We start from the raw sequence: 12,511 nt of genomic DNA on the forward strand, positions 1-12,511 counted from the left end.
GTTAGTGGTGACCAGGCTGGCAGTGGAGGGCAGTTAGGGGCGATCCGGCTGGCAGGGGAGCAGTTAGGGTTGATCAGGCCGGCAGACAGAGGTGCTTAGAGGTGATCAGGCAGGCAGGGAAACAGTTAGGGGCATCAGGCAGGCAGGCAGAGTGGTGGGGCAGTTGGGGGCGACTAGGCAGGTGAGCTATTAGGAGCCAGCAGTCCATGATTGTGAGAGGGATGTCTGACGGCCTAAACCAGCAGTCAGACATCCACCAAGGGGTCCCGGATTGGAGAGGGTGCAGGCTGGGCTGAGGGGGACCCCTCCGCATGCACGAATTTCATGCATAGGGCCTCTAGTTGATATAAAATATAAGACTAAGTCACTTACAGCCTGCTATGCAATGTGGTCCATGGACCAGTAGCACTGACTTTATACAGGAGCTTGTGAGAAATGTAAAGCCTTAGGACCCACTGAATCAGAATCTACATACGATCCCAAAGTAATTCATATGCATATTAATGTTTGAGAAACACTGGCCTACAGGATAATCTTCCAGATCTAGGAATATAGGATTCCTTTCCAGTTTAAAAATTCTGGGGCTTTCATTTGGCAACAGGAGGAGCTCCACAGACCCATTCCCTAGTGAAACAAGCAAAACTGGTGAAAACTGCTGAAAACAACCATTTACATTATTTGGAAACTGTCCTTAGGGCATACAGCAAATGGAGAAATATTTATGTAGGAAAATCTACTGAAATTCAGTAAGAACAGTTGACCCACCACCTGCTTCATATTCCCATTCAACGGACTGAAGCAGCATTCTGTGTGGATATAATCAGAAGAATGGCTTCTCTCAGGCAGCTCCCAATCAAGGATTACTGTATCTCACCAGGAGGAGCAGGCCACCATTACTTCTCATCTCTTGCAACTACAAGTTTAAGAGGTTAATTTCCTTCCTCCACCCAACTCCCACTCACAAGACAGAAGTCCTACTACAGGAATGGCAGGCTAAGAATAGTGGGGTCCAATCATCCTCACTCCAGATAACTTATAGGGCAAAGATTCCCTGCTGGGACAAGCAAGCTGAGAAGATCAGAGGCTAGAAGTAGCTCAGAGGTTATTCTGGGGAAGGGGGTGCAGCGGGAAGAAAGGTAGTTCATAAGGAAAGAAGCCCTGAAGCTCTCCTCAAAGAAATTGGTGTTATTTGAAAGAGAGTATGAAAAAAGTTTAAGCCTAAGGGGAAAACAATAGTTACTCTTAATTAAGATCCTATCTATATAATTCCAAAGTCTATACTTACTCCATGATATTAAGGAAATTAAATGAAATGTTCACAGTATGGTATAATCAATTAATTACTTTCTCTCTGTCATAACTTAAGTCTCAGATGGTGAAAATACCTAATTCACAAGGATGCTGTAAGACTTAAATTGAACAATGTATATTAGCAACTAAATATATTACCTAGGAAATAGCAGGCACTCAATTAATAGAGGCAGACCCCACATTCCTTTCCCTTAAAAAAATTAAATGAAGAAAGTATAAGAAATATACCTGTCTGGCATTCTTTGTTTTGGGTATGTGGTTTGCATGAGGTGGCTTTAGTCTGTGTGATGGGTTTGCACAATAAAGCTTTATTCTTCAAAAGTCTTGGAGGCTGGGAAGGTGGCAGTTTCAGGGCATCTGTTTGTGTACTTGCCTAGTTAAAAACATAATCAAAAGAAATAAAAAATTAATCAAAGAAACTAAAGGCGTTTTCAAAAGCTTACTTTTAATTACAAAAAAAGATTATAATTTCTAAAGGAATATTATATTAGAATTACTTGGAAAACCCAACACGCATTCTTGAAATAGCAATATAGCAGTATTTTAATAACTACATATTGATTCCAAATATATCTATTTACCAATTCTGTTTACCAAGAAAAATGCTATTTCTATTATTGTAAGCCATTGTTAATTAAGCACAAAGCTGGTAGAGTTTAAAATGAAAACTATTTTTCTTGACTAAATCTTAGAAGCCTTAGTTTCAAGATAACTAGAAATAACAGAATCACTTATGATCACTTCAGAGACTTGAAAATAAGATGATACCAATGGTATCCCAGAGACCAGGAAAACACTTAAGAAATGCCACTGTTTCAGTATAAGATTTTCTCATTATTTTTTCCTATTTTAAGAGAAAAGCAAAAAATATTGAGTTTAAAAAAAAAAGTAATGCTTGTTTACCACATACTCTACACTGGGTAGAAAACAAAACTACATTTTATAGACATCTTATTTACAATCTGACTACATTACCAATGCTCCCAAAACCTTTTATGCCTAACTTCTATATAATTAACTTTAAGTCTGTAGAACAATAATAAAAAACTTCAGTAATTACAAAGACAGCAAACATAAAAAGAAATTAAAGTGTATAAAATACATAATTAAGTAAACAAAAATCCTATTCCTGAACAAATGTTAAATGAGCTCACAAAATTTATTTTATATAATAAATAAATAATAATAAAGGGCAAAGTAGTTTAGACATATTTATCCGACATCAAAATGGAAAATAAATACAGTGGCAATACCAATAAAAATAAAACTTACATCTCCAATGATTTTCGCTGTTACTGTTGGAACTGCACCTGACATAAATTAAAATATATATTTAGGATCTTACACAATTAAACATTAACATTAAAAGCTGATTATCAGACAACTAGAGGCCCAGTGCACAAAATTTGTGCACTGATAGGGCCCCTAGAAGCTGCCAGCTGCCAGCCGGGGCCTCCCTCCCTTTCTCCAACTGGCCCCGTCCCCTGGTCAAACCCCTGGACATAATTTTCATACTATGCTTATATTATATAGGATAAACACAAAGTCTCTCATAATAAAAATATGCACTATCTTAGTTTAATTCATGGAAAGACTAGCATCTAAAGTATAATATGAGAAAAAAATATCTGCAAATCATGAAAAACACTAATGCCTACCAGCCCACAGTGAGCCACCATTCCTAATATGAATACATCTAACATCCAATATAATAAAAGGCTAATATGCAAATTATCCCCTAGACTGGGTGTTCGACCAGAGGGCAGGGCCAGCCCGCCAACTGCCCGCGGCCACTCCCCACCGTTGGCCCCATTCCCAATCAGCCCCCTAACCCCAATGGGGGCTGGCCGGCCAGACCCAGCCATGCAGGAATTCGTGCACCGGGCCTCTAGTATGATAATGACTACTGATGGCAAAAAGATAGAGAACCACTATATTCACCTCAAAAAGGCTAGCTCAGTGGTCAGCAAACTGCGGCTCACGAGCCACATATGGCTCTTTGGCCCCTTGAGTGTGGCCACGAAGTTTCAATTGCACTGTTCGTGAGCACCCACACATGGTATTTTGTGGAAGAGCCATACTCAAGGGGCCACAGTTTGCCGGCCACTGGGCTAGATCAATGCTTTCAAATTAGGTCATACCTTGTAAAACGCTGTTAGAATTGACTGTGGGCTGAGCAGCAGGAGCACTTGCTAATGACACTACATTAGCTATAACTGGAGTTGAGTCTTTTCTTAACGATGGGGGCCCTGCTGAAGCAGCTGACACCATGGAAATACTTGCTGATTAAAATAAAAACAATTTTAAAACTTAATGTAATTTATATGCACATACATAAAAACCAACATCTCAAGGAGGTAAAACAATGCTTTTAAGTTAGAGTAAATTCTATTGAAGCAGAATCACCTCAGGACTAACAAGTTGTTTTTTAATTTTTTAATTAGTGAAACTTATTATTCTGTGTATTGTATTTTGCATAACTATGCAGATGATACATTTAAGAGGCCATTTGATTTAGACTGTATCTTCTTTTTATAGTCTCAAATCCTTTTTTAAGGAAGTCAAGGTATACATACCCAATTATAATACATCAATTGCCATTCTTTCCCATGAAGTTCTGAAAAGTTTATTTGATTCATTATGTTTAGAGAAAAGTAAAAAAATAAATAAATAAATCATTTTTACTGGGCTTTAATCTCAAGGGTTAAACAAAAAATTATCTAAATGTTAACATCATGTGAATAGAATGAAATTTATGTTTCATGAAATTACTGACAATTATTTAATGTTCCAATCTGTAGACGTAGTTAGTCCCCTACACCAGTGAAAGACTAAAGTTTAGTTTTACCTGCATTGTTTTGTGAAGGTGGGTCACATATACTTTGCTGATTACAGAACATCAAGATACAAAGCAGGTTACAGAAATGTTTCATTTCTCCCCGCCATTTCAAGGACTCGCTGAGTTTACCCTGTCGCTTACAACCATCACATTTGGCCATCTGAAAAAGAAACAAAAGATGGTAAAAGAGTAAGAAATAAATTAGCTGTGGTCTGACAGAATAAATGTAACAAGTGAGAAAAATAACTTAGAATTTAAGTAAAAAAATGAAGTTTAATTATCCTAAAGTGGTAAATATTTATCTATCAATGATTTTATACTAAGCGTTAAAAAGTCATATTATAGAGATGCAAATAAATTGTAATTAAAAAACATAGTGAAATAAGATCTATCTTCCTCAAAGACTTCAGAAAACAAAATCATTTTAGTTAAATGATAAATGAATAAAATTTTAATTTTAAGTATTTAATGTCATAAGACTGTTAGGTCTTCTCCATGGAAATTACAAACAAAAGAAATATAACTTCACTGACATTAAAGTCTTCCAAAATCTTAATTTAATGCTAAAGAACATAATACATTTAATTTTAAAAGTTTAAATACTTAAAATTTCCTTCATACTTGGTCAACAAATAAAATAAGGGAATAATGTATGCCCTAATTTGAAAAACCCATATATGTGAATTATACTTACCTGGTAAAACAGAACTGTATATTTGGACATACATTCTTCACAACAGAACTCTTCCACTTTCCCCCCCAAATTACTCTGCACCAATTTGGGAGATGTCTGTAAACAATAACTGCACATTTTACAGTGATTTCCCCAGAGCTTGGCCAAGTCATGTTTATAAAGCAATTTGCAACCTAAAAAAAATCAGGGAAGATGAAATTAAAATTAGGCAGAAATATTAAGTATCTCCATCTTTAATTTAAATGCCCCATAGTAAAGATACCACACCTAGGTCTTCACCAATTAGATAAAGAGGTCAATATACAGGACCAATACTATCATTTAAAAAATATTATAGTGCCCGGCCGGTGTGGCTCAGTAGTTGAGCATTGACCTATGAATCAGGAGGTAACACACTTCAATTCCTGGTCAGGGCACATGCCTGGGTTGCAGGCTCAATCTTCAGTGTGGGGCGTGTAGGAGGTAGCTGATCAATGATTCATCATTGCTTTTTCTATCTCCCTCTCCCTATCCCTTCCTCTCTGAAATCAATAAAATAAAATAAAAACATTAAAAAATATATTATAGTGCATCTCATATAGTAAAAGTCAATTTTTTAAAATATTTTTTATTGGTACTAGAAAGAGGAAGGAAGAGGCAGAGAGAGAAACATCAATGAGAGAGACACATCAACACTGATTGGCTTTCTCCAGCACTCTCCACAATGGGGATCAAGCGTGCCACGCAGGCACTTGCCCTGACCAGGAATCACAAAGGCAACCTCTTGGTGCACAGGTCGACACCCAGCCACTGAGCCACACCGGCTGAGCTAAACGTCAATTTGTTTAATGAAACTTTTGTTTTATTTGGGTATGTGATATCACAGCGTAAAATGTATTTTTGTGTGTATGTATGTTGTGGTCAAAAGGTTTGGAATCCACTAATCTAGTAGGCTAATCCTGTACAGTTTTAGAATAACACAAAACATTCTAAACATTTAAGATAGTCATTTAAATAAAGAAGAAAGTCTAGCTGAAACCGGTTTGGCTCAGTGGATGGAGCGACGGCCTGTGGACGGAGGGGTCCCGGGTTCGATTCCGGTCAAGGGCATGTACCTGGGTTGCGGGCATATCCCCAGAGGGAGGTGTGCAGGAGGCAGCTGATCGATGTTTCTCTCTCGTCGATGTTTCTAACTCTCTATCTCTCTCTCGCTTCCTCTCTGTAAAAATCAATAAAATATATTTAAAAAAAAAAAAAGAAGAAAGTCTATCTCATACTGATTTGCAAATTCAGATTATTTATGTTCATAAATATAATGGCTATTTAGAACAATAAAGTATAATCTTAGGATGCTACCAAATTTAAGGAGTTCCCTTTAGAAGCACCAGAACTGAAAAAACCCTATCAACCTAATATCGAAAAATGTTTGTCACATTATCATCTTCTGCTATATACTTGGAGGATCGTTTCCTTCATTTTAACATTTAAATGATATGAAGAATTTGATCAGAAAAAAAAATGAAACAAGCATAAACGAAAGAAAAGGGTTTGGTGTTATACACAGAGGATAAAATAACCCACACAGTAACAGCTTAAATCATCAACTACTATTAAAAGAACCAACATGCATAGTAGGTAAGATAATTTTCTGTCTTTACCTTCACTACAGAATGACTTGTCAGCACCTGAGAATCTCACAGTCTCCTTTAAAATTTTCTCAATTTTACAATATTCACACATTGCCATTACATGATTTATTTTTTTATATTCATCAGAACAATTCTTGCCACAGAACTGAAACATTTTACCCTGCAAATAAATAATCAAGTACTAATTAAATGTTTATCTTATAGAAATCCTTATCCCTCTTATTTACAAAAAACAAATAGCACAACTTTGAGAAATAAAAAGCCAAAAACAATTTTACAGATAGATCAGTTTATATTCAAAACCTTTATCATGATCCTACACTTTACCTTATAGTCAAGAAGTTCTGGTTTTGTGCCAAAAAGACGGGTGCAGTGCTGACACTTAAGTTTTACAACATTTCGTGCAAACCCAACATGTTGAGACTGGGCAGCAAGACGCTGGAGACCAGCTGCAGCAGAGCTATTGATGGAGGTGGGAGAAACAGCAGAGGTGTTACCTCCTCCCGCTGACACTGTTGAACCTCTGGGGATGCTTACAATTACTTGGCCCTGAGACAAGGGCACTACTGAAGAATTTACTCCTGTTGGTTTGTTAAACAAATTCTAGAAAAAAGAGAAAAAACAAGAGCAATCTCATAGTTTGTTCAAACAATGTAGTACTGACTATCTAAGTTTACCAAGCATAGTTCTAAGCACCTAAAATACATTTGGCAATAGGCAAAAATTCCTGCCTGTGAGCAGCTTATACTTGAAAGGGGGGGGGTGTCACTTATAAACAAAAATAAAATAATTCAAAAATAATATATTCCCATAAGATAATCTAGGAGATAATAATACCATTAATTTTACAGAACACAGTTAAATGACATGCCTCCAAATACAGGATAGGATGAACCAAGAATGCAAGTTTAATAGGACTTAAATAGTAGAAATTTAGGCAATCCAGGCACTAGAAAACACATAATAAGTTCACATTACTATATAGTTGTAGGCAACTCACTCACTGGAGAAGAGAAAGGTTCCTGAAGCCATACCTGGAAAGCTACCACACAACTGTAGCTGCAGAAGTTGCGTATACTTCCATCTGACATGGCTAGGTGATACTGAGGGATTGCTGAAGTCTTACAACTGTTACACTGCACTTGTACACCTTAGCAAATAAAAATAAAACTAATGAGTAATATATATATGTATGTATGTATGTATATATATATGTGTGTGTGTGTGTGTGTGTGTGTGTGTGTGTCGGCCTGCGCAAAAATGTATGAGAAAATAAGTAAATATTGCATAAGATATAAAAATTCAAGAGCCAGGTCAAGGTGCAGGAACTGAAACTAAAGTTAATCACAGCACATACAGATAAAAACTAACTTAACATCAAAAATATTTCTTTTAAAGTTGTCAGTCTATCTGGAAACTATAAGATAAACAAATCCTGAAATAAATCAGGTGTGGAAAAGAAAATACAATAAAGAAGCCACATGAAATTCTTTTGCAAAGGACAAATGCACTAATAAACAAGCCAATAAACAAACATAAAAAAGCAATCAGGTAATAGGTGATATTTTATAACACAAAACTGAAATATTTTAAATTGGCCTTAAAAGACAACCAAATTTGAACAAAAACCTGTACTATATAAACAAAGCAATAACTATAACTTTTCCAATGATTATATAGTTTACAAAACCAATATTACCTGCAGAAGTAACCATTTTAACTCTGTAAGCAGATAAGCAATTAACAGAACAGAAAAGCTCTGTCTTTCCCAAACTATTGGTATTTTCAATCATTTCTGCTGAGGATCTCAATGATTTGCAAAGCGAACATGGTGTAATTTTGGCTGATTTCTATTAAGAGAATAAAATAACATTCATTTTACCCAATTACAAGTAAAAGCATAATTCTTTGAAATGTTTATACTTAACACTGTTAAAATATTTTAAATCAGTGGCTTTCAAACTTTTATAATTACAATCCTCAGTAAGAAATAAATTTTACATAGAGGCCCAGTACACACATATTTCTGAGGTTCTGTGTTTGCATTTTATAAAATGTGTCAGGTTCTATACTAGGTGCTATCTCATTCTTACTTCATATGTACCCTAAAAATATCTCAGTGACATAGGTATTTTACTACCCATTTACAGACAAGAAAATGGATTCAATCAGTTTAATTGCTTTTCCCAACGTAAAACTCTATTTGAATATAATGTCTGGGAATCAAACTAAGACCTGCTTTACTTCTAAATCCAAGTTCTTTCTCTACACCAAAGTACATATTAATATGTCAAAATTTTAACAGATATTGGCTAAATTATAATGAAATAATTTAGCCCTATAACCGGTTTGGCTCAGTGGATAGAACGTCGGCCTGCGGACAGAAAGGTCCCAGATTCGATTCTGGTCAAGGGTATGTACCTCAGTTGCAGGCACATCCCCAGTAGGGGGTGTGCAGGAGGCAGCTGATCGAGGTTTCTCTCTCATCGATGTTTCTAACTTTCTATCCCTCTCCCCCCTCTCTGTAAGAAATCAATAAAATACCTTTTTTAAAAAAATAAATAAATTATTTAAAATTAAAATGTTTCAACCAATTGTTCCTTCTATTGTGGAACCAAAGAATCAAGCATGCCACCCAGGCACTTGCCCTGACCAGCATCTTTCAATTGACTGAATCCAAGCAACTTTTATTACTTGATACAGAAAAACATTTGAACAAAGATAAAACACATGAAAATACTGTTGGGGTTTTTCCCCCCATGAGAGCAGAAACAAGATTTCCTAAAGGAAGCTAACCCCGCCCCACCCTCTTTTTTTTAAATCCTCACCGAAGGATACTTTTTCCATTGTATAAAGAGAGTGGAAGGGAGAGAAGGAGATAAAGAGAAACACCGAACTGAGAGAGACACACCAATTGGTTACCTCCCACACACCCCGGACAGGGCCAGGAGACTGCACCCGAGGTACATGCCTTTGACCGAATCAAACCCGGGACTCTTCAGTCCTCAGGCAACACTCTATCCACTGAGCCAAACTAGCTAGGGCAGGAAGCTAACCCCTTTTAATATGTTTGTATATTAATCAGAAATAAATGGGAACACTGTATAATGTTTAAAATTTCAGAATCATAAAGTTTTTGTTTTGTTTTATAAGAATACAGCTACTATTTTTTTATTAATATATTTTTTTATTGATTTCAGAGAGGAGGGAAGAAAGAGAGATAGAAACATCCATGATGAGAGAGAATCATTGATTGGCTGCCTCCTGCAAGTCCCCCACTGGGGATCAAGCTTACAACCTGGGCATGTGCCCTTGACCAGAATCAAACCTGGAAACTTTCAGTTCACAGGCCGATGCTCTACCCACTGAGCCAAACCGGCTAGGGCCATTATAAAGTTTTAAGAACAATTTAAGCCTGGTCAGTGTGGCTCAGTTGGTTAAGCCTTATCCCATGCACCAGGAGGTCGCCAGCTCGATTCCCACTCAGAGGCATACGCCTAGGTCATGGGCTCCAGCTCCGGTTGAGGCCTTGTAGGAAGCAGCAGATTTATGTTTCTATCTCTCTCTCCCTCTTCCTTCCCCTCTCTAAAACCAATTTAAAAATCTCCTTCTCCTTCATCGACATCATCTTCTTCTCCTCTGTCTTCTCCCTCTTCATCTTCATCTTCAACTTCATTTTCATCATCATCTTTTTCCTCAACATAATCATCTCCTTCTCCATCTTCTTCTACTTCTTCATATGGTCTGATTTCCAGTAAGGGAACATGCCTGTGTTGCGGGCTCAATTCACTGTGCGGGGCATGCAGGAGGCAGCCAAACGGTAGTTCTCTCTCATCATTGATGTTTTTATCTCTCTCTTCCTCTCAGAAATCAAGAAAAATATACATATAGATATAGATATAGATATATATAGATATATAGATATATATTAAAAAAACAATTTAAATAAAGTTCCCAATCAACACTAAATTTACAAATTTTAGTTGACTGTATAAAAATTCACTTTCCTAAGAAAACAAATGATCAGCAAATGCACTGAAACAGAAAGCCATTGTAAAATTTTAAATATAAAAAGTTTGTACTATTCTTTTGTGCTTATAATTTTAAAATCTAATTTTTGATCAAAATTTACTAACAAAATATAAATCGTGTACAAAATTGCATTAGACATTTGTCATACTAGAATTCATCCAATTCATTCTCTACAACCCTTAATTCACAAAATAATATATAACCCACATTTATTTTTTCTTATTTCATGAAGAGAAGAAAAAAACCCTTAAACAATTAGTGGTAAGTTCTTATTTTCTGAATTGCAATTTCAACCATAAGGATCTGAATTCAAGAATATATATACAACTTGAACATTACCCTAGAAAGTAAAATATGTGTGTGTGTGTGTGTGTGTATGTAAAGCAAACTATATTTAAAAAAACAGAAGGTTAACACCAAATAGATGGTGCATTATTTTTCTTCTTTGCATTCTTCTGCATTTTCAAAATATTCTTCAAAAACACGAATCATATGTGAAATAAAAGTCATACCTAAAAACATGTATTTCAAATGCATGAACAGAAATATATACCACTTCTCTGACTGGCAGTTCAGTGGTTAGAGCACTGGCCTACACACCAAAGGGACTAGGATAAATTCCCAGTCAAGGAATTGTAGGTTCGATCCCTGACTTGGTTCCCAAGTTGGAGTACATGTGGGAGGCAGCCAACTGATGTTTCTCTCTCACACTGAAGTTTTTCTTTCTTTCTCTCTCCTGCCTTCGACTCTAAAAAAAAAAAAATCAATGGAAAAGATACCCTTGGGTAAAGATTAACCAAAAGAAAGAAATATATACTACTTATAAAACTCTTGTTATAAAGTTTTTAACAGGCATTCATTTGACAACTACTACTAACATGTAAAAATACTAATTAAGGTAATAATATCTTAATATTTTTGTGACATTTTCATAAATAAATTCCACCAAAAAATTTAAATACCCCTAAAATAAACAAAGTCATCAGGATTAAATATGGGCATATACCTGCTTATATGCTGTAACACACGTTGAGCTACAAAACTTCTTAGACTGTCCCTCTATCTGAAGCATGTGGCATTGTCCAGAGCCACTGTAACAGTAACCCCCACAGTTCTCACAACAGTTCATGGTGAGGTTGTTAGCAGAGCGAAACTTAGAGAAGCAGGCATCACTGCAAAGTTTATGTACCACATTTTGGTAATTAACTTCATGTCGAATCTAGGAATTAAGAAATAACAAAATACAAACAATAAGCAGAGACCATCAAAACTTTTCTTTAAGCACAAGCATTAGACCCCTCGCCCCAATAAAATAAAAAGATAACTTACAACAGCATTCTTCTGACACATGCTGCATTTGGTTGAAATGCTATTCGTATTTATGGTAACAACAGGTTTTCTTTTCAGTTCATATGTTGATAAACATGACTGGCTGCAAAAATCTTTACTACTGGTCGTATTTTCAAATTGGGCACTGATCACATCCTTTGGATTTAAAATGTCTCTAAGGATAAAATAAGCCACAGTATAATTAATTTTTTTCCTTTTTGTGAGCTAAATAAAATAAAAGAGGCAATTACAGTATAGGAAAAGGTAACTGATATTTAAATCAGAAAACCTGGATTTTCTTGGATAAACTGATAAATTGCTTTGATTCTTAAGTTCTGTTCTATAAAATAGACCTAAGCCGGCCTGACTGGCTCAGTGGTTGAGCATCGACATATGAACCAGGAGGTCACAGTTCGATTCCCAGTCAGGGCATGCCTGGGTTTCGGGCTTGATCGCCAGTAGCGGGTGTGCAGGAGGCAGCCGATCCATGATTCTCATCATTGACATCTCTCTCTCTCTCCCTCTTCCTCTCCCTATCCCCATCCCTCCCTCCCTTCCACTCTGTCTCAAAAGCAAAGGGGAAAAGTATCTACGAGTGAGGATTAGCAAAAAAAAATTATTTAATCTTTATACAAGCTGTACTTTTAATTGACTCAGATTTTCAATGTTACAAGAGAA

General features: G+C 36.1%; 1 protein-coding gene across 8 annotated transcripts in view; it reads right to left on the bottom strand.

The window, feature by feature from the left end:
- Positions 1-12,511, bottom strand: part of ZMYM4 (zinc finger, MYM-type 4) — a 118,721-nt gene that overhangs the window by 33,971 nt on the left and 72,239 nt on the right. For all 8 annotated transcript variants that reach the window (XR_001516145.1, XM_015572843.1, XM_015572841.1 and 5 more), the window contains 11 exons: positions 11,834-12,008; positions 11,511-11,723; positions 8,172-8,322; positions 7,507-7,622; positions 6,800-7,075; positions 6,482-6,632; positions 4,845-5,017; positions 4,160-4,310; positions 3,453-3,593; positions 2,584-2,621; positions 1,540-1,684 (listed from right to left, as the gene is read on the bottom strand). Coding sequence is in view for 7 of the 8 variants with exons in the window: in XM_015572843.1 (XP_015428329.1) it covers positions 1,540-1,684; positions 2,584-2,621; positions 3,453-3,593; positions 4,160-4,310; positions 4,845-5,017; positions 6,482-6,632; positions 6,800-7,075; positions 7,507-7,622; positions 8,172-8,322; positions 11,511-11,723; positions 11,834-12,008 (1,730 nt within the window). In the remaining variant the exon portion in view is untranslated. The remainder of the gene's footprint in view (positions 1-1,539; positions 1,685-2,583; positions 2,622-3,452; positions 3,594-4,159; positions 4,311-4,844; positions 5,018-6,481; positions 6,633-6,799; positions 7,076-7,506; positions 7,623-8,171; positions 8,323-11,510; positions 11,724-11,833; positions 12,009-12,511) is intronic.

Source organism: Myotis davidii, unplaced genomic scaffold, assembly GCF_000327345.1.
Source record: "Myotis davidii unplaced genomic scaffold, ASM32734v1 scaffold88, whole genome shotgun sequence".
Lineage (NCBI taxonomy): Eukaryota > Metazoa > Chordata > Mammalia > Chiroptera > Vespertilionidae > Myotis > Myotis davidii.